General features: G+C 37.1%; 2 protein-coding genes across 5 annotated transcripts in view; one reads left to right on the forward strand and one right to left on the reverse strand.

Annotated features, from left to right (window-relative positions):
- MRPL13 (mitochondrial ribosomal protein L13) overlaps positions 1-9,233 on the reverse strand; it is a 45,287-nt gene extending 36,054 nt beyond the window's left edge. The window contains exons 1-2 of the mRNA XM_059392956.1: positions 8,952-9,233; positions 6,778-6,901 (exon numbers count right to left, since the gene is read on the reverse strand). Coding sequence (XP_059248939.1) covers positions 6,778-6,901; positions 8,952-8,978 — 151 coding nt within the window. The 5' untranslated portion in view covers positions 8,979-9,233. The remainder of the gene's footprint in view (positions 1-6,777; positions 6,902-8,951) is intronic.
- A 69-nt stretch (positions 9,234-9,302) lies between these two features.
- Positions 9,303-22,982, forward strand: part of MTBP (MDM2 binding protein) — an 83,799-nt gene continuing 70,119 nt past the window's right edge. For 3 of the 4 annotated variants that reach the window (XM_059392957.1, XM_059392961.1, XM_059392959.1), the window contains exons 1-8: positions 9,303-9,471; positions 10,308-10,388; positions 14,759-14,832; positions 14,928-15,076; positions 16,735-16,793; positions 18,909-19,053; positions 20,036-20,153; positions 22,682-22,816. In XM_059392957.1, coding sequence (XP_059248940.1) covers positions 9,354-9,471; positions 10,308-10,388; positions 14,759-14,832; positions 14,928-15,076; positions 16,735-16,793; positions 18,909-19,053; positions 20,036-20,153; positions 22,682-22,816 — 879 coding nt within the window. In that variant the 5' untranslated portion in view covers positions 9,303-9,353. The remainder of the gene's footprint in view (positions 9,472-10,307; positions 10,389-14,758; positions 14,833-14,927; positions 15,077-16,734; positions 16,794-18,908; positions 19,054-20,035; positions 20,154-22,681; positions 22,817-22,982) is intronic. The other variant, XM_059392958.1, reaches the window with a different exon arrangement.

The following is a 22,982-nucleotide window of genomic DNA, read 5'->3' on the forward strand; positions in this document are numbered from 1 at the left end:
CAGCCTTATCTTTTCTTTGCTCCTTCTACTAGAAATACTCTCCTGACTTATTTCCACTTGCTAAATTTTATCCATAAAATTTAAGCTCCACATAAATATCAAGTTCCAAAATAAATACCAGTCCTTCCATAAAGCCTTTCCTAACACCAAAGCCAACGTCCTTTGAGTCCACAAAGATGCCTGAATTTCTCTTACGATACTGATTTAACTCTATTTTGTCCTATCATTTGCACATTTTATTCTCCACCTACATCACAAGTTTCCTTCTGAGGATTCTTAATGTAGACTCTTATATAATGGTAGTTACCAGTCACAATAAGTGTCAAAAAAAATTCCTGGCGTTCACTTTAATGTAAATAGGGCTTGTTCTATGATGCTTGGCTCCCATTCAATTCCTTTCCTAGATTACATGGGAGACACTCCTGGTTCTTATCTTTGAAATAGGACCATTCAAAATTGTCTGAGCTACTCAGATTCCATATATGGGTAGACTCAGATGGAGACGTATGTAAGCTTGGTAGGATTCTCCTCCCAAATCTGCTTTATATTCCTTTCCCATTGACTGATTAATTAATCCACTTACCACTTACTAATGCCAGGTACCGCTCTTGATGTTGGGAATATAGCAATGAATGCAACCGAAATCCCTGTTCATAGTAAATCTTACATTCCAGTGGGATGAGCTAGACAATAAACAAGTAAGTAGAATACACAGTATGCCAGGAGCTGATAAATATAGGGGGATAAAGAGTAATACAGAAGTATTATTAATTGGCACAGGATTTTGTGTTTTAACTTCCCTGGGACAAAGGTCCAGAAGTGCAACTGATATATAGTAAACTTGTGTTTAGTTTTCTAAGAAATGGTCATGTTCTTTTCCAGACTGGCTCTACCATTTTACATTCGTGCCAGCAATGTGTAAGTAATCCAGCTTCTTTGCATCATCAATAGCATCTGTTGTTGTCATTATTTTTCATTTCAGCTGTTCTGATAGATGAGCAGTGATATCTCATTGTGGTTTTAATCTGCATTTCCCTAACTAATAATGTTGAATTTTTTTCGTGTTTATTTGCCAACATGACCAACATAATTGGTCATGTCCTTTGCTCATTCTCTAATTATATGTTTATTTCTTGTGGGCTGTATGGTTGGCAAATATTTTCCTTCAGTCTGTAGCTTATCTTTTCATCCCCATTTACAACACCAAATCCTTATTTAAAAGTTCTTTGGGGGTCGCCTGGGTGGCTCAGTGAGTTAAAGCCTCTGCCTTCAGCTCAGGTCACGATCCCAGGGTCCTGGGATCAAGCCCCGCATCGGGCTCTCTGCTCAGCAGGGAGCCTGCTTCCTCCTCTCTCTCTCTCTGCCTGCCGCTCTCCCTACTTGTGATCTCTCTCTCTGTGTCAAATAAATAAATAAAATCTTAAAAAAAAAAATTGTTTGCAATTTAAGTCTTGACTTTAGTGACATCTTGTGGATATAAAGTTTTGCTGATTATGTTATGCATTAAAATGTATAATGAAACAAAAATAACTCTTTGTCTTTAAAATGTAAATTTTTAATTTCACAGAAATGCTATTCTCCCTTACTAGAAAAGGATGAACCAGACAGGCAGCCACAAAAGCTCATCTGGTTTTCTAGCAGAATGTTCTCATTAGGTACCTAAGGAATACATTTCCAATAATGACCTGCTTACCAGAAAGCAGAACTTTAATTCAGTGAACCGGTAAGTGCTATACTTACTACTATTTCTACTTTTCTCAAATTATGTACTGTTTGTATTTCCACAAAGACAACCTAAGAGATCTCGTATATCACCTTGTTAATAACACTGCTAAGGTTAAGAAGAAAAAAAAAAAAAAAACCAAATCAGCAGGAAAACACAGTTTAAGCAGCTAAGAACCAGCACACTAAAGTGGAATGGGTAATATTACTACCTGAGGAAACAAAGTACTTGGGTTCTGGTCCCAGTTCTATTATAATCTAGCAGCTAGTGCAGTGAGAAAGTCATTTTATTCTTCTGATTTTAGTTTTCTCATATAAATGAGGCAGGAAAACAAAGTATCTGAAGGCCTAAGGAATTAATTTCTATGACTTGGTAATTTGAGAACTATAGCATTTTCCTTGTCTGCCAAAAAAGATTTTTAAAGTAAAGAAATTTCTAATCAGTCATGTATAAGTCTGCTGGTCACTATTTTACTTTGGAAGTCCAAGTGCTCCTCATTATTCACAGATTCTACATTACGAATTTGCCTATTCTCTTCAAATTTCTTTGTAATCTTAATGCCTACAGTGTTTTCTCAGTCATTTGCAGACACATGCACATCAGTGAAAAATGTGAGTGGCTTGATGCACTCTTTTCAACTGAGGTCAAATAACGTAATGCACTGGCTGTCTTTTGTTTCGACTCTTTTACTATAAACAAGTGTCTCTTTATGGTCCATTTAATCCTAGCTTTTTGGCATTTTTGTGCTTTCTAAAGTGCCTTTACTTTTTGAATATCCCTCAAGTCTGATGCTCAAGTGCTATGTAGTGTTCCTAAGTGCAAGACGGTTCCAGTATGTCTTACAAAGAAAATGTGTGTTCGATAAGCATTATTCAGTCATGAGTTACTCTGCGGTTGGCCGTGAGGTCAACAAAATGTATATTAAATAAGGTGTCTTTAAACAGAAACACACATAAAACAAACAAGACTATGTATTGACTGGCTGACAAAAAAATGTTGTAACCAGAGGCTCAGAGGAACCTAACTCTGTGTCTCCCCTAGAAGCAATGGTTCGGTGTCCACTCTCATTCAGCATTCATGGTGACTTTAAAGATTTTGTTTATTTATTTGACAGAGATCACAAGTAAGCAGAGAAGCAGGCAGAGAGAGAGAGGAGGAAGCAGGCTCCTGCTGAGCAGAGAGCCCGATGCGGGGCTCGATCCCAGGACCCTGAGATCATGACCTGAGCCGAAGGCAGAGGCTTTAAACCACTGAGCCACCCAGGCGCCCCTCATGGTGACTTTAAAGACCAGAACTATAGTGAATAATGAGAACTGACTGTGCTCATAAAACATTTTCTTGAAAGTGTCATTCCACAGAATGTTTCTGACAAGCATCTCTGAAGGACCAGACACTGTACTATGTGCTTGCAGAGCAAAGATCACCAAGACAGAATTCTTACATTCAAATTCCGTACTTAAAGACTGCACGGCTGTGGGCTTTCTGTGAAATTTTCATTAAGGGAAGAGAAAGATGAGAGCAGCAAGTAAGAGAAATGGAGGAACTCCTATGTTCTTGCTCTTACCCAAATCAAACCATCTACACGTCTTTTCCTCCTCGGTCCACAGATCCCAAATCTAACTTAGCTGAAATGCTACAGCCCTGATTAAAAGTAATTTCTTCATTCTCAAAACTGGTATTCATGAATGCATATATCCACTCAGAAAACATTTATGCTGTCCAACTATATGTCAAACACCATTCTAGGCATTTCTAGCTGTGAAAAATTTAGGCAAAGTTCCTGTCCTTTTAGAACTTCGTCTAGTAGAGGGAGGTGGATGATGCACATTTTTATAATATGTGTGATCCGTGAATGCTAATGTTTTTTAAAAGGCAACATAAAGTATAGTAAGTGAAAGGGGGAGCTGACGGAGGAATTGGGTAAGGCCTCTCTCAGGATGTAAGTAGGAGAAGTCTGAAAGATGTGAAGGAGCAATGCATAAATCTGGAAAAGCCATAAATCTGGAAAATCCCATGCAAGCAGAGAAAACAAAATGTAAAAAGGCCCTAAGGCAAAAATGTGTTGGCAGGTATATTAATGAAACAGTAGTAAGCCTTAAGTGGATTACTCAAGGGAGGTAGGAAATAAACTCAGGGAGATAACAGGAGCCACACCATGTAGTTCCTCGTAAGGCACTGACAGAACTTTGGCTTTTGCTCTGACTCTCATTTGGAAAAGATAATTGTAATTGATCTGGGGAGAAAAGACCCTACTGGGGCAAGAACAGAAGCAGGGAGATCAGTGAGGAGGCTTTTGGAATAATCCAGAATAGAGAGTACAATGGTTTAAAATTACAGTAGAAGAGAGAGTTAATGAGAAGTGACTGAATTTCAGATATATATATATTTCTTTCAGGTACATATATTTTTTCATATATATATACACACACATATATATACATAGAAACACTTTACAGGGAGTTGAACAAAGAGCAGTCAAAAATGAAGATAAGACTTTTGACTAGAGTAAGAAAAAGACTAGAGAAGCTGTTAATTAAGATGGGGAAACTAGAAGTAACAGGTTGGTATGGGTGGGGGAAATCCAGGAAGTAAGTTATCTCCAAGTTAAATACACAAAACATGCTAGAGATGTCTACCACACACCTAAGAAGATTGGCTGAGTAGCAATATGGTTATATGAGTCTCGAATACAGGAAAAAGGTCAAAAATGAAGATATAAATTGGGAGCTATAAGCATAATAAAAGATATTAAAGATAGAGATACGAAACTGAATGTGATTGCTCAATGAATGTGACGGTATCCAAGGACCAGGTTCCAGAGCACTCCTCTAATTGTTAATGAGAGAAGACTGGGCAATTAGAAAGTTGAAAAGAATAAAGGAACTGGGAAGGAGGAACTAGCAAGAGAATGCATCCAAGAACAAATGAAGAATGTGTTTAATAAGAAAGTTCTTTACTAGACTGGACTCCCCAAAAGGTTAACTCCAAGAAGAAAATAAGACAGGGGTTTTTCTTTTTTTTATTTTTTTAAGATTATTGTGCTTGCTTCGGCAGCACATATACTAAAATTGGAAAGATTATTTATTTATTTGGCAGAGAGACAGGCAGAGAGAGAGGAAGGGAAGCAGGTTCCCTGCTGAGCGGACAGCTCGATGATGCAGGGCTTGATCCCAAGACTCCAGGATCATGCATGACCTGAGCCGAAAGCAGAGGCTTCAACCCACTGAGCCACCCGGGCACTCCAGACAAGATTATTCTATATAAAAAAGACTAGGGGCGCCTGAGTGTCTCAGTCATTAAGCACCTGCCTTCCGCACCAGTCATGATTCCAGGATCCTGGGATCAAGCTCCCACATCGGGCTCCCTGCTTGGCAGGAACCCTGCTTCTCCCTCTCCCACTGCTTGTGTTCCCTCTCTTGCTGTCTCTCTCTCTCTCTCTCTGTCAAATAAATAAATAAAATCTTAATAAATAAATAAATAAATAGACTACGGGAACATAACGACTGAAGGCAATACATAAACCTTGGCTGGATCCTGATCTAAAAAAAATTAACAGCTATAAAGAGCATTCTTGGAACTACTAAAGAAATTTGAAAATGCACCAGATATTAAACTACACAATTAAATCATGTTTATTTTGTTATGTGTGATAATGGCTTTTTGGTTATATAGGGAACTATTCTTATTCTTAGAAGACATAAGCTGAAGCATTCAGGGGGATTTACTATGACATCTGCAACTTATTTCCCAATGATTGTGTAAAAAATTACATGTCAAATTATGTATTAAATATAACATATACATTAGATGGTAAATTATAACTGTAATCTGGCTGGAGGGTATAAAATCACTGTACTATTCTTTGAGCTTTTCTGAAAATGTGAAAACTTCCACAATAAAAGTTACAAAAATGTAAAGGGCCAATAACTCAGTGGAAATATGGTCAAAAGACACAGACATTTCACAGAAGAAATGATAAAAAGCCAATAAAGAGAAAAGGATACACAGCACCAATGCAATCAGGACAATGCAAAGCCATCAAGAGTGTATTTCCCATCTACCAGAGGAGTCAAACTTAAAGAGAATGAAAACATCAAGTGTTACTGAAGAGGAGGGATAATACAAATTCTCTCGAACATCAGAATAAAGACTAACTAGTTCCGCAAACACTTTTGAACCTAATAACTACTGTCCTGCAGACACACCTCAGAGAAATTCTTCCACACATGCACTGGGGAAAAGGTACAAGAATGCTGACAGTAATATGATTTGTAATGGGAAAAAATTGGAAATAACCCAAATGTTGAGAATGTGTGTGTTGACTTCGTCATTGTAACTGTTGATTTTCTTTAAAAATGTTACCTATATTTAAATAGGGATTTATTTACAACTTCATGATTCAACAAGTTAAAACTATGATTAACTGCAAAAAATGTTGTTGACAGGTCAAAAAAGATGGAACAGTAAGAGCTGACACCTAGATCTTGCTAGATGGTCCCTGAACTGCCAGGTTAAGTGAAATCAATCAAAACTACATGTAATAAGCAAAAGTCTTTTAGTATCAACACAACTTTTTTCTTTTGTTTTGGAAAAAGGTTACAGAAAATCAAATTTATCAATTAAAAACAGTAAACTTTTCATGTCGAGTTAGCTCTATCCATCTTTCTAGAGGAAAATGTTTTTAGAAGAGAGGGCAAATTTATTTCTTCATTTTCAGAAACTCTACTCAAATCACATAACCATATGAAGAAACATGTAAGAGTGAACATCTGATTTATAGTCCCAATCAGGATATCTGAGAATGAAAGGAGGGCTACTGATAATTTGCTATTGTAATGGCATGAAATGGGGTTGTCTCAGGCAAAGTGGTCTGTATGGGTTTTTTATGAATAAACCAAACTCATTTTAGTGCCCCAGTAGGTTTTTTGCAAGAATGGAATAAGGGATCGTAGCAAAAAAAGAGGTCCTCAGAAGTAGTTCTGGCAGATTTCTTCAAAATTCTATTCTGGGATGAAAATTATGGTTACTAGTGACAGATCTAAAATGATACTCACTCAGTTGATGGTATATAGGTTTATGCAATCCTTGAAGTTTAATTGATGCCACAGCAGCTAGTTTGCCAGGGGGCTGCATTTTCCCATCTAAAAGATACCAAACCCGAGCAAAAGTGGCCCATTGCTGGGGGGGGAAAAAGAAGAGAGAAAACAAAGAAAATTCTAATTAAAATGGAAATAATCAAATTTATTATTATATACTATCACATAATATTCTACAGTTAACATCAGTAATAGATCAAAAAGATCCTTTGCTTAATAAATTTTTTTTTTTTTTGGTTTTGTTTTCATCTCTATTTCTGGAAAAAGAGGTTCTTTTTTCGTTCTACGAAGTTTAAACACAGTAATTTTTCCTGACTGCTTTTCTATCTGCAACGTGGATGCTTTATTTATTTATTTATTTATTTAAGTTTTTAAAAGATTTTATTTATTTGACAGAGAGCAAGAGAGGGAACACAAGCAGGGGGAGTGCGAGAGGGAGACACAAACTCCCCGCTGAGCAGGGAGCCCGACGTGGGGCTTGATCCCAGGACCCTAGGATCATGACCAGAGTTGAAGGCAGACACTTCATGACTGAGCCACCCAGGTGCTCCCAATGATGCTTTATTTAAAACATTTCAAAGACATATTTTCCTTTATACTACGGCATTTTCTGGAATGGTAATGAGAAACTCTTATGAAAGTAGAAACTGTTTATAAAGGTCTTCAAAACTGTTTCGAGACTGAAATATATTAAATTGAAAGATGAGTGACCAAGTGGGAACTGAAGACTATTCAGAAGTTCAATTCCATGGGAGAATACAGTAACAGAATATAGGTAGACAAGTATAGACGGATGGTGCTAAATAAACTTAAATTTTAAATAGCTACTTAGACATTTTTAAGCTGCCTCAGGCACACACCATTGTCTTTGCGGTACTCACCAGTAACTTCAAATTCTAAGAAAATTCCAACCCAGAAAGATCTCAACCAGATGTTTTCTCTAGGCATATATTAAGTTGCTTAAAAATGCTGGAAAAAACAAGACTAACTGGTTTTACTTTAAGTTTTATTACAAACTTTAAATCCGCTTCTAAACTGCTCACCATTTCTGTTTTTCTCCTCTCTCACTTTTCTAGTTTCTATCTTGTTCTCTTCACACATCTTTTGTCAGGTTTATCTCTTAAGTATTCCGTATATTTTGATGCCACTGTAAACAGCATTGTATTTTTAAATTTGATTGACTGTTGCTATAGACATGCACTTCATTTTTCGCATGTTGGTCTTATAACCAGCAGCCTGCTAAACTTATTTATCAGATCTAATAGCTTTTCTTAGATTCCATCTGATTTTTTACATAGATAATCATGTTATTATGTTATCAGCAGAAGGGAGAGAGAGGGAGGAGGCTCCCTGCTGAGCAAGGAGCCCAATGCATGGTTCGATCCCAGGATCCCAGAATCCTGACCTGAGCTGAAGGCAGATGCTTAACCGACTGAGCCACCCAGGGACCCCCAAATATTATGCATTCCCTATCTCAGCTGAGGGCACACCCTTCCCCTCACCGAAACAGAAAACCTTGGGGGTAACCCCCGTGTCTTCCTTTGCTGTCAGCTCACATTCAATCCTTCAGGAAATCCTTTTGCCTCCACCTTCAAACAGAACCTGACCGCTTCTCAACACTACACTGTTCCTAGTTTGGTTTGTGCCACCATCACGTTTAGCCTCAATTACTGCCGTTGGTCTCCAGACGGATTCTTCCACCAATCCCCGTTTCTCAACAGTCTAAGCTCGGCGGCCAGAGCGCCCCTTTTCACACCTAAGTGACATCACGTTACTCCCTGACTCCAATTCTTTTCAGCGGATCCTCGTTTTACCCAGGAACAAAAAAAAATCCTTACCATGATCCACAATGCCCCTGTCTGATCCACCCTATGACTCTGACCTTCTCTCCGAATACCCTATCCGGGGACGGGGAGCGGGGAGACATGAAAAGTCCTGGCTGAAAAGAGAAGAAGCGCCCAGAGCACGACGAGCAGCAGCCACAATCACGACCCTCGCCGGTGCCCGCCCGAGGCATCCTGGCCCAGAGACTCAGCTTTCCTACCGACTCAGCATCACTAAGTCCACCTAAGCCCCTGTCTTCCTTCTGCCGGTGTAATGAATTCCTTCAAGCTACAAGATTTCGAGCTCACCTGTGGAGCCTTAGAAAAACTGGACATGTTCCCCCAGGAACAGCACCGTCCTGTCCTCGGGATCAAGGCCAGACCTCAGCGTCACTGGCCCGGCGGGAAACGTATAAAGCCAAGCATGACAGTTCCTAGGTCAGCCAGGCTTCGTCGGCTTCTCTGCTCTTCCTGGGTCTCCTCCAATCTTCCCGTGGTAGCAGTTTCATTACGAAAGGAGCAAATAATACGGTTACAGAAAGAATAACTCCCCGAAAGAACCCACCGGCCGGAAAAGCTGCAGCAAACAGACGGAAGGTGCCCAATTTCCAGCCGACCTAAAGTGGAAGGGAACCGGAAGTACATCAGTAGCGCGCGACGATTTGGATGTGGAAAGCGGGACTTGACACAGTCTAGTTCAGCTCTGAGGAGATGGATCGGTACCTGCTCCTTGTGATCTGGGGGGAAGGAAAAGTCCCGTCCGCAGCGGGTGGGGAGGCGGAGCATGGGCCTGGAGGGGCGTCCGTGGAGGGTACCGAGAAGCTGCCGGGTAAGCGCGGGGCTGAGAAGGAGCGGGAACGGCTTGCGGGGAGGGAAGAAATGGAAGTTGGCGATCAAGTTCTGCAGGGGAGGGACCTATCTCGAGTTCGCCCAGGCATTTGTTTCTCTCCGCGATCGGCCCAGTAAGGGCTGGCAAAGGTCGTTATCTTCATGGAAAAACAGGGACAGATGTGTGGATGCAAATTTCCAGCGCTCAGAAGTTCTTAGCACAGTAAAGATTTAACTGAACAATTCTCTGCGCCTTAGCAGTGGAATGTGTGCTTGTTGGAAATATATGCATTCCGTAGCGTTTCCGCCTCCTGTGTGTTCCAAAGGAGCAAGACGGAAAAGGGTCTTACTCGCCTAGATTTTACATCCTAATGGGAGGAGACATCCCACACATAAACTAAGCTAAAAAAAAAAAAAAAAAAAATGGTAAATTTAAAAACAATTGTAACCGTTTGAGATTGCACTCCCTTTTGGTGTTTCTGTCTGTAATCCGTATTGCATTTTATTTGTTTTGACTGGGCAAGCGTTTTGAGGAGAAAATGATTGTGGTTGTGTCCAGAGTATTGTGACAGTTTCTATTCTCCACTTTAAATTCTTCGGGGAGATGGTTGGATTGCTGTTAACTGACTAGCATGTACGAACTGGGCACCTTTCCTGTTTTCTCTATTTGCATTTAATTTATTATATTGAAACTAAGATAGTTTGTAGTTCTTTTATGTACAACATAAATTTTTATGTGTACAACATATTCTTGAGAGTCTCTGATGGTGAAATTGGAATATGCCTAGATTGCATAACTCTCGAGCCTAATGAGTTAGTATGTCTTTGCTTTTTCAGCTTTAACAGCAGCAAATGTTTATCATCTCCTGAAAAGAAGCATTAGAGCTTCAATGAATCCAGAAGATAGTACTTTTCCCGGTAAGTGTAACAGAAACCTCTTATTTCTCTGACTCTGCATTTGTACTGGAAGTAAATGTAATGAATTTGATCACTTAAAGGTACAAGAGATATTTGTTGACTGTGCATAAGCCACTGGGATAGTGGCTGAAAAAACTGAACTGAAAACGGAAAAAAATCCCTCTCGTTGCTGCTTGAATGTAATTAAGTTGTATGAAATTTATTTTAGGTTCTCAGCGTAACTTTTGTTCCCTTTATAGAATTTTCTTGCCCATCTTTAGATCCATATAAAATAGGGTTAAATGGCATTATAAGAAGGATTTGCAATTTTTTCCTAAGTACACATACATTATTAATGTTTTTACATCCATTTCTTATCATTTTTTCCACCCTTACCTCTTACTGATTCTCTTAAAAGCACAATGATCTTATCTCCATTCTTATCTGTTTTAAATTTTTCTAAGTATTTGTCTTTTGTGACCACCGTTTGTTTTGTAAAAATCTTTTTCTCAAAAAAAAAAAAAACACAAAACTTTTTCTCCTGTGGTTTCTATTGACATTATACAAATCCATCAGCTTATTTTTTTTTTTTAAATCAATATCTTCTCTTTTACTCCCTCTTCTTGGCCTCTGAGAGTGTCATGCAAAGACTCAGAGAAAGAGATAAGCAAAACAGGCCAAGGCCTACAAGCTAAAGGAAGCTTCTGGAGATGCTAGGATAGGGTGCTCATTTTGATAATGTTGTAATTCTCGTGACTGGACTGCCTGTTCCTTTCTGTCTTCTTTCATTAGAGAACCTCTAGTTTGTCAGGTTTAAACTGTCACCCTTGGGAAGTTATTTCTAATGTTTTTGTATTTCCCAAGTCCATTTGCCCAATTGCGTAATACTCACTAATTTTTCAAGTTGGTATGATTTACGTCAGTAGTACTATTACTGCAAGAAAGATTTTTCACGTGTGCCTTGAAAGTATATGCTAAAGAGCTTTGGGAGCATTCTAGGCATTCTCACGGTAACTTCCACTTCCTGTTTGGGTGGATAGACATTTCTTATCCATGCAGTCCTTGTTTGCGCAGGAGTCTGAGCCTATGTCGGTGACTGCACGCTGAAGCCATGCAAAGCGATCCTAATGTAAAATCAACGGGACAAAAATCACAATTGTTCCATGACATTTTTTTGTCAAAACTTTAAAAACTCTCTCACTATTGGTTATACATATAAAGGAAATGGAGTTATGTCATAGGCTGTAATTGAAGCATTAAAAGCATTGAGAATTAAACTTTTTTCTTTTTCTTTTTGTAAAGACTTGATCCAGAGTAGTTTGAACAGTGCTTGTCACTTTCTTGTCATTGTATAACTTAGGATATAGAGTGAGCATCTCTTCTATGTTTTGGTGAATTGCCGTACTCCTGAGTTTGTATTGGCTTCTGATGTTTTATCCTTTGCACTTTCAATGTTGTGGCATTCCTTTAATTCAAAGGTATTTGCCAGCGTCATTTTCTCTGAAACGTTTTCGTTCTTTTTGTCACAATGTGGTTTTTGTTGTTGTTATTGTTGTTTTAATTTTTTATTTTTTATAAACATATAATATGTTTTTATCCCCAGGGGTACAGGTCTGTGAATCGCCAGGTTTACACATTGCACAGCACTCACCATAGCACATACCCTCCCCAATGTCCATAACCCCACCACCCTCTCCCTACCCCTGCAGCAACCCTCAGTTTGTTTTGTGTCACAATGTTTTTATTACAGCAGCTATTTCTAGAATCTATTTACATTAGATTTGAAAATCACTTTTGGCGTTACCACTTTTTGTGGGTTTTTTGCTGCGATTTTGTTTTTTGTTTTCCTTTTGCCCATTTCCTCTTCCTGTTACCTATTTTTGTAAAATATCGTAGACTTATCACTGGGAGAAAACAAGGAAACACAATTACACATTTGTCCTCTATTCATATGAACTGAATGAATAACAGATGTGCAGTGACCAGTCAGCAAACTTGGACAGTAGCAATGCGATTGGTCGCTGATCGTGATACACATCTTTGATTTATGTAGTGATTTGCGATCCGAGAAGCTAGCAGTGAAGTTTTACTTTATGTGATTATGGTTAATTAATAAGCCTTGGTAACTGGAGTTTGAACCATGTTTTGGGAGACCAGGAGTTATTGAAACCATGGTAACTGAAATCTGCATATTGGAACCATGCAAAGAACTGCTGGCATTGAATTTCTTACCCTGGGAGCATTACTGCTTTCAGTAATACGGCAAGTCTGAGAAACTGAAAGTGCAGTATGATTATAATTGAGCTAGGGCTGGAGAGGTAAGCATAGCTAGGTGGAGGACTTTGTAAATCATGTCAGGGTGTTTGGACTTTTTCATAACAATAATTAGACATTAAAGGCTTTAAGGAAGGAGGAGACGTGGTGGCATTTGTGTTAGTGAAGTAGTCTGGCTACAGCAGAGTAGACAGATTTGAGAAGAGTGTAGTTATGAGGGGGCTGCTGCAGAAGACCAGCTGAGAAATGAGAGAGGCAGTCAGGGTAGAGGAAAATGGATAGATCTGAAGGAAATTAAAGAGGTAGAATCCACCTGACTGAGTGTTACACTGGTGTGGTTTAGGAGAAGGGGAGAGGGAGAAAGCAATCAAGAGTGATAGTAGGGGGCGCCTGGGTGGCTCAGTGGGTTGGGCTACTGCCTTCAGCTCGGGTCATGATCTCAGGGTCCTGGGATGGAGCCCCGCATCGGGCTCTCTGCTTAGCAGGGAGCCTGTTTCCTCCTCTCTCTCTGCCTGCCTCTCTGCCTACTTGCCATCTCTCTCTGTCAAATAAATAAATAAAATCTTAAAAAAAAAGAGTGATAATAGGTTCCAGGCTTGGCTATACTGTAGATGGTGGCATTTAGTGACCTTTCCAGTTTAGGACATGGAAACACTTTAAAATGTCAAAGTAAAAATGTTTTTTAAAAGTTGGATACATGTGTTCAGAATTCAGAAGGCTGGAGATTAAAAAAGAGTATGGAATCATCAGTGTATAGATATCAGTTCAAGCCATGAGAAAGAATGGGCTTGCTTAAGGACAGTGAAAAGAGCAGAAAATCTTGAACTGAATCCCAGTATTTAAAGGAATTGAGCACTGATTTTTAAAGGCATGAGGAGCAACTGGAAAGATAGGTTCCAAGTGTTTTAAGGAGAAAGATGACAACTTTGTCATCCTTGATTCCTTTCTTACTCTTAAGTTGAGAGGTCAAGTAACAACAGCAGTAAAAACTGTCACATTTAGTAACATGCCTTTGGGGGTGTAGTTACAGTGGCATGTTGGAGACAAAAAACAAAAACAAAAACCGACTGAAATGGATTTAGAGGGCAGTAGAGAATGTGATGAGGACATAGGGACTGTCAAGTGTTGGCAAAACTTTCAGTTTATCCTTGAAGTAAAGAAATGGATATTCCTCAATAACTTGAGGAATATCTGTACAAACTTAAATGCTAGTGGGAAGGAACTACAGAAAAGGAGAGCTGGAAGGTGCAAGAAAGATAATCTAATCAGAGTTTGGGATCTCTGTGGAAGACTGACGGATAACTTTGAATTGAAAGGGCAGTGATCCTCATGTAGTCCCAGGAAGAAATGAGGGAAGACTAATGGGAATGCGAATAGTGTCCTATGTTTGCTGATGGCGTGTTTGGGAGTAATTACCTAATACGGTTTTTATTTTCTTAATGAAGTAGGAGGTAAAATCTTTTGCTGAGGCTGTTGGCAGAAAGTGGTAATAAGCACTTACCGTGTTACCTGGCTCCCATGAGTTAAGCTTCAGTTACCACATTTCTCCTCCCTCCTGGGAATCCAGTTTCTTTACATAGTTCTACATTCTTTGTGGCTCTAAATGGACAAGCATCCCGGAGATGACCCTTAACTTCATATCCTCATGTAACATTCCGGTCTCCAAGAAGAGAATCTTCCCAACGTTTAGGTTGTAGTTTTATCTCCTCTCCCCCTAGCCGGGATGAATCAGACCTTCATGGTCTTTGAAGAGGGAATCGTTTTTCCTAAAATGACTTACACACTTTTGTGTGACTCAATAGTAAGTGAGTGGGTGTATTTTGGGGGTAAATTTTAGTGTTTAAAATGATGAATAAAATAGTATGGGTTTTGATTTTGACAAAATAAAAGTATTCATTGTGAATGAATGCTTTTGCACATCAGGCAGATTGTTCTGTTTGAATTTTGGGGGATTTTAAAAAGACCCATGTTATGTATTTGTAAATGCATTTATGCACACACCTATCTTAACTATATAGTATGTATCAAAAATTACATAATTCTCTAAGTATATGTGCTATAACATCTGCTTGTTTGTGGTATGCCTTTCTTCTGATAAGCATTGTTTTGTTTTCAAGCATGTTCTGTAGGTGGCATACCCGGTTCCAAGAGGTGGTTCTTTGCAGTGCAGGCAATATGTGGATTTTATCAGGTAACAGAAATGCAAAAATTGCCATTAGCAAATGTCCTTGTTAATATAAATAATTTCAAGAACCCATCATTTAATGCAATCTTTTCATGTGTTAGTTTTGCAGTTCTGACTGGGAAGAGATACATTTTGATATAGAAAATGATGAAATTGAAAATGTGCTTCAAACAAATATTGAAGAATGTCTGAGTGCTGAGTGTTTTGAGGAAGAAGATAGTAATAGCAGAGAATCATTATCCTTGGCTGAGTATGCTTACAATATCTTACTTTCAATAATATATTTCTATAATGTCTTTTTTTTTCTTTCTATAGAATCTTTAAAATGCTTAACATTAGACAGTATTTTAGCCACAAGAGTGAAGGTTAAATGTTTTAGCAGCTATCAGAAGGCAATTTTAGTTAATTGAAATTGTCAGTTCTTTATCTTGGAAGATAGGCAATTTGGGCCTTTTATTTGAATAAAACTATTTAAATTGGAAAACTGGGCATCTGAAAATGTTTAGTTTCTTAAGCTTACAAAATTGCAGGAATCATAAAAAGTGATACTCTCATTAATATGTTATTTTCCTAAAGATAAATTCTGCCTGGGATTATAAATTTTAAGAGCTCAAATAGAAACTTTATTTAAAATTAAAAACTGGCATTCAAACTCACTCTAAAAATGTGATTTTCATTTTGCTATTTGAGGTTGAAATATATGATTTCTTCAATTTATATATATCTTGAACATTTAGACACTTTAAAATGCGTAGTTCCTGAGGATTGTATAGATGATTGGGTTCACTTTCAGGTCTTTTGAATTGTGGTACAATATACAAGTTGGTCCAGGTGACAAAAGTTTTGATTATTTTTTTTCTTCATGAAATGTCCCATCTTGAACTCATCATTAGTACCTTTCATTTTAGTCTTCTATAATATTTCATTACAAATCCCACTTCTGTTTCTTGCAGGATTCATGTATTATAATTCTGTAAATTACTGGACACTTTAAAAATTCTGTTTTCCTCTTTTCAAATTATATTTGTTTGTACGATTAATGAAAGGAGATTTTGTAGAACTGAGCAAAAGATATTGAACCAGGGGTCATTAAAGGTGGTTTCTAGGTACATGATGGTGGGCCGGTCACTCCATTTCTCTGGTCCTTTATTTTCTCGTTCATGAAGTGTTGAGATCCTTTCAGGTGATTTCTAAGGTGCCTTCCCCTCTTAGAGTTTTTATCATCCCAGGTTTTCCCACCATTATTAAAAGATGGTGAGTAATTATTTCTAGTAAGTGACCTAATAATTATTTCCACAAGAGGGAGCTTGAAAACTATACTTTATCAGAAGATACCTTAAGTTTTCTAGACAAAGGATTTAAGTAACTTTATGTTATATTTATGTTTATGTTTATGAATTTTTGAGGAAAAAAAATCATCATTTGGATAAAATGAAAAGATTTTGAGGAATTGGAGGACATCATCATATTTTCCAACTGGGGCTATTTTATGCCATTCAGAGAAAAGCAGTATCCTTCTTTATTAAACCCTTAGCAATACTTACTTTTAGAGTTCAGAAAAATGTTTGGTCTATTACTTAGGATTTATGTTTCATATACTAGGTATAATTTAGAGGTTCCCCCCACCCCCGTTTTGTTAGTGTTGTTTGTTTTTGATGGTGTGGCTAAAAACTTGGACTCAGTGTGTAAATCTTAGCTTCTACACCTACTAGTTATGCGACTGAAGCAAATTTGTTTAAGGATAATAATAGTAGTAGTGTCTCATGGATTGTCATGAAGATCACATAAGATAATGCATTTAACATACTTAATAGTATCTGGCACATGGTCCATTTAATTATTATTATATGTAATTATTATTATATGTAATGTGAGGATGTGTTTTTCTAACTTACCCTTTTATTTTAGCCTATATGAAGAATCTGCAGAAAATTTGCATCAGCTGTCCGATAAACTTCCTGCTCCTGGTAATATTTTCTGACTGTTTTCAATAATTCATATCTTATCTTATACTTTCTGTGAATGAGTGATAAATTCAGTCTTTATGCTAGTGTTCTCACTTCTAATTTCAAAATTCAAAATGAAAAAAAAAATTTTTTTAGAGGGAGTGAGAGAGAGAGACTCTTAAGCAGGCACCACACCCAGTGTGGAGCCCAATGTGGGGCTCCATCTTGGGACCCTGAGATCATGACCTGAGCTGAAATCAAGAGCCATGGATGCTCAACCTACTGAGCCACCCACGTGCTCTGAAAAATAATTTTTTAATTGAAGTTGATACAAAACACAATCCACTACTTTAATAAAGTATATTACTGAGACATTATAGTTCTCATAATTGTTTTTATTTAAACAAAAATTAGAACTTAGAGAATTAAATACCCATCGTTTCCTTATGTAGTTATTACTGAGGAATGTTTCCTCTACATACCCTTGTTTTCCACAGTATGTTCTATAGAATACTAGTCCTATGAACACCTCTAGGAGAAAGAAGTTCTTTAACCTAGATCGTTTGGATAACATTCTTATAAGATGTGAGGTCACTATATACATTATCGAGTAGAATGTTATACGATAAAAGAAGCCCTTTAGTCAGTTGTCTTTTAAAATGATTTTATTTATTTGTTTGAAAGAGAGAGAGCAAGAGAGGGCACAAGTGGTGGAGAGGGAGAAGCAGGCTGCCAGTTGAGCAGGGAGCCTGATGCAGGGCTCGATTCCAGGACCCTGGAATCATGACCTGAACCGAAGGCAGCACTTAACTGATTGAGCCACCCAGGTGTCCCTACTCAACATCTTTTTTTACAGAGCTCCCCGCCTTTTTTTTCTACTATAATGGAAAGCATATTTTTTGAAATACTGCACCATACTTTTCTTAAAACTGTATTCTGTTTTAAATTTATCTTTCTTTGTGTCAGTCACGCAGCTGGCAGCTAAAGCTCAGTACAGTTTGGCATCTATAAATAATTTTGAAGAGATTTCTTGAATATTGTCGTCATTGAAGGTCATTTATTAGGCAAATAGTTGTTGTGTCTATTATATGTAATGTATTGTACTAGGAGCAGAGTATGTGATGATGAGTAAAGCATATGTGATACCATGAAGGACTTGATAGCTCACCATCTAATCCTTATATTCAAGATCCTATTTTAGTGTAAAGGTCCCGTATGGAAGATAACTGAATAAATAGATAAATAAACATCAGTTTTTTAAATGAAATGTGTAAAATTAAAAATATGCGTTGGAATATATAGTTGCTGTTTTGGCAAATTAGAATGCTTTCATTATCAAATTTCTTTTTTTTTTTTTTTTAAGATTTTATTTATTTATTTGACAGAGAGAGATCACAAGTAGGCAGAGAGGCAGGCAGAAAGAGAGGAGGAAGCAGGCTCCCTGCTGAGCAGAGAGCCCGATGTGGGACTCGATCCCAGGACCCTGAGATTATGACCTGAGCCGAAGGCAGAGGCTTAACCCACTGAGCCACCCAGGCGCCCCCATTATCAAATTTCTATTTGGTTTCTGTTTCATTTATATTATCTTGGTCCTTTGGCAAATTTATAATTTTATAAAATGTGAAGTTTCATGCAATTATACTTTTTTCCTTAAGAGCTAATGATGTTGTCAGTGTAACTGAGTTTTCTGAGTGTTTTATTTTCCTATAAAAAGAAATAATGTATTTGAACCTTATAATTTTATATTAATTCATTCTCTTTTGTGTAAATTAAGTGTAGAAAAATATACTGAAATTGCCCAGGTTTTTTTCTCTGTTCAGTACAACAATAGCATTGGTGATCTCAAGAGCAACATATATAATTAAGCACTGGCACATAATTGGCAAGTAATTATGATAGACTCCATTGTTTCCTAGTATATGCTAGCTATTAAAGATAACATGCCTTTAAATCAAATGATTAACATTTAGAACTTTTGAACTTCTAAAGATATGTTTTGTTTTAAAGAATTTCAGAAGTTAAAGTTAAAATCCTTCTTTGTCTTCCAAATAAACATAAAATTCAGTGTTTAGAGTACTATTTTGAGATATATATGATTTTTTAAAAAATTATGAAAATGCCTTATTCTCTTTCTAGGTCGAGCAATGACAGATATAGTACTGTTGCCTTCTGAAAAAGATCCTCCTAGATTGAAAGACTGTCTGCCTGCTGTAGGAGCACTAAAACATCTGAAGGAATGGTATTCAGCAAAGGTTACCATAGCAGGAAATCACTCTGAAACGTAAGCTGCTTTGTTCGTATTTGCTCACAGTGTTTCTGTTTTTACAGTTAGCATGGTATCCTGTTTTTAACAGACTTAGATTTCAAGATAGTTTTATGTCATACTGTTCTTAGAGGTTTATCTATTGAGAAGAATCTAGATTTTTCTCGTTTCGTACTTTATAGTCCTGAGACATTTAAGTTTTTAGTAAATATCATCAGTGCTGTTTTATAACTATTATTGAGCATTAATTATCTAAACACACTGTGTGCCTTTAAATAGGTACATATTGTCCATTGAGCACCAGGATGAATACCCTGGATACAGGGATACACAAGATTTGTTACTTGTTTGTTTTATGTGAAATGTAGAAACAAGTATGTACTGTTATGTTTTTTATTTTAGTAAGGACTAATTGTATCCTTAAAGTATTCAATTGGGCTTAATTTCATGATTTTATTCATTTAACAAGTGTTTATTGAGCACTGACTTTATGCCAAGCACAGCAATAGATGCTGATGAGTTAAGAAAGCGAGATTTGATCTAGTTCACTGAAATACAGGGAGAACTAGGAATGCGAATAGCCATCATCATCTGTGGTAAGTGCTTCTATGCAATTCCATACAGAGCTGTAGGAGAAAAATTTTAGGAGCACCGTTCTCCCTTTGAAGATAAAGGGCTGATAACTAAGTCTGTGTATCTGCGTACATGTGTATATATCAGGCACACTTCAGCTAATAAATAGTAATAGGAGAATCTGTTCCTTCATCTGTAGTGTTAAGAGTAATTCCTCTTAACAGGATAATGAGATTAAACAGACATGTAATAGTGACTCCCTCAGAGACTGACTTAAGGAATGTTGGAATGTTTTATAATATTAGTAGATAAAAGCCATGATAGAAACTTTGCATTTTTGCCTGTTAGGATTATAGTTAACTATAACCGTTAAATCAAAGGAAGATATAAAACCCTGTATTTAACCATCATAATCTTTTATTTGTAGAAATTGTCAGAAAATTACAGAATACCTCTCTGCTAACGTTGTATCTTTAGAAGATCTCAAAAATGCTATTGACTCAAAGGAATTATGGAGGGGAAAGATTCAGATATGGGAAAGAAAGGTAAGTGGATTTATCAGTTATCACGGTTTTTAAAGCAGGCCTTTTAGCTTTATTTACAGCACAGATACTTGAAATGAATTTGAATGACAATGTACCTCATATAGATGTTCTAGAATAGCTCTAAGAATTTTGTGTGATAATAGGAATGTTCTGCCTGTGCTAATAATACAGTAGTCACTGGCTTTATAGTGCTACTGAGCACTTTATGTGTGATTACATTAGTGATTATTTCAACCAACAAATAGAATTTTTAACTTTATTTTAATTATATAGTCACCATGGTTATCTTTTGGACACTGCAACTCTAGAATATAAGATTCTTTAAAAAATACAGAATTTGACATTAGTTGAGTTCATGTCATTGATCCAAGATGCCTTATTTCATTACATGTATAGACTATTAGAAACCTGCTTAGAACATCTCTTAACTGTAATACCACTTTTTTTTTTTTTTTTTTTTAGATTAAATATTTATTATTAGGGAGAGAGTGGGAGGGAGCAGCAGCCCGGACATCGGGAGAGGGAAAGAAAAATCTCAAGCAGACTCCTCACTGAGTGCAGAGCCCAGTACTAGGCTCAGTCTTAACACTCTGAGATCATGACCTGGGCCAAAATCAAGAGTCAGACGCTTAACTGAGTGAACCACCCAGATGCCCTGTTGTAGTACTACTTTAAGTGATCATTACTTTCTACTAATCGGCTCTCTGATTTTGAATAACTTTTTTTTGACCTCACAAGATCCTAGATTTCTCAACTACAAGATGAAAATATTAGATTAGTTTAACTTCTCTAATCTTCAATTTCTATGAGGTTCCAATTCTATTTTGGCATCTTTTATGATGAATGAATATGTTTAGTGGCTTTTATAAGTTGTGTGCTTGTTAAAGCATGCATCTAGTATTTTACATATTTGTGAATATAGGCAAAACTAAATAAAATTTCTTGGGACACCTGGGTGTCTCAGTTGGTTAAGCATATGCCTTTGGCTCAGGTCATGATCCTGGAGTCCTGGGGTCGAGTCCCACACTGGGCTCCTTATTCAGTGAGGAGCCTGCTTCTCCCTTTGCCTGCTGCTTCCCCAGCTTGTGCTCTCCCTCTCTCTCTGACAAATAAACAAGTAAAATCTTTAAAAAAAAAAAAAATACCAAAAATCGTAAAGTTTCTCAGTGTTTGTTCAGGGTGACTTGGGAATATGAGTTGAGTCTTGTGTTTCTGTAAAGATTTATTGCACTAATTACTAGATTTTTTTTCCTTTTCAATTCACCCTTGACTATGGCTTAATAAAACTTCTAATAAGACAATAGGACTTAATGTGATTGGGTCCTTCTTGCTGATTTACCTGCTGTCTCATCCTTACCTTAGGAAATACCAGTCTGCAGGTAATCCTTCTGTACAAGTGGTTTTAATGTAAACAAACCACATAGCCATCTGGAAGTGTATAGGATAGAATTAGCTAGAATTGTTTTTGTATTCATTTTTTGAAACTACATGTTTGCATATACAAAATAATGGCAGAGTTCTCTTCATGTGATTCTTTTACTCTTTTATGAATAGGAAATTAAATGTTTATATCGCCACAAGATGTATGTAGAACTTGAAATCACTTGTTTTGGTGGAGAATAGCTTTTAAGGGTAGAGGCATTATAATGATTAAAGACATAGATTCTGGAGTTACATTGTCTGCATTCAAATACCTACTCTATTTCTTGCTAGTTTTGTGTGACACTTTGGGTAATAGTTAGCCTTTTGGTGCCACAGTTGCTTTCATGTGTAAGATAGGTATCATAATAGCTCCTATCTTATAGATTTTTATGAATGTTAAATTATGTAAAGCACAAAGTAACCACTCATTAAATGTTAGTACCATTGTTACCATTACTATGAGTACCCCTACTAATACTGCTTCTGCAGGAATTGATCTTTTCATCAACAACTTATTTTGAAAGCAAACTATGTGTTAGGCCCTGTCCTAAGAATTTGTTTAAATAAGACAGACAAGCACTGTTAATAGGAAGTGATAGGAAGCCAGATATTGAACAAGTATATGTAAAGGAGATTGGCTGGCTCTGTGGTTGCACAGAATGGGCTTAGTATACTCTTGTGGGCTGGTATAGAGCCGAGGAGACCTTTTCATGAGAAGATCTATATGTAAGTTAAAACAGGAAGGATGTGTACATAAATGGAAGAACCACATTTTGAGTTGAGGAATTGAAAATGTTATTTCTTGGGGCACCTGGGTGGCTCAGTGGGGTAAAGCCTCTGCCTTTGGCTCAGGTCATGATCTCAGAGTCCTGGGATCAAGCCCCTCATCAGGCTCTCTGCTCAGTGGGGAGCCTGCTTCCTCCTCTCTCTCTCTCTGCCTGCCTCTCTGCCTACTTGTGATCTCTGTCTGTCAAATAAATAAAATATTTTAAAAAAATGTTTTTTCTCATGGTTTTCTTCTCAATTTTTACATTGCAATAAGATGTATTGGTCTTTGCAAGTTTATTCATGGTATTTATAACTGTGTTCTTTTGGTTTCTTTTCAGTTTGGATTTGAAATTAGTTTTCCTGAATTTTGTTTAAAGGGAGTCACACCTAAGAATTTTAGTACATCTAATTTAAATCCTTGCATTCTTGCCAAAAAGGTAATACCATCAAAGGATAAGAATATTTTACCAAAGGTAATCTATATTTAATTCATTTTGCAGTCATTCATTCATGCACATTTTTTGTTCTTAAAAGATATGTTTGACTCTTGAAATTACCGTTTCTAATATATGTGCTTAAATGGACTCACTGGTGTAATTTTTATTATAATTATAATTAAGCACTTAAATTATACTATGT

The sequence above is a fragment of the Mustela nigripes genome, chromosome 3 (genome assembly GCF_022355385.1).
Source record: "Mustela nigripes isolate SB6536 chromosome 3, MUSNIG.SB6536, whole genome shotgun sequence".
Taxonomy (NCBI): domain Eukaryota; kingdom Metazoa; phylum Chordata; class Mammalia; order Carnivora; family Mustelidae; genus Mustela; species Mustela nigripes.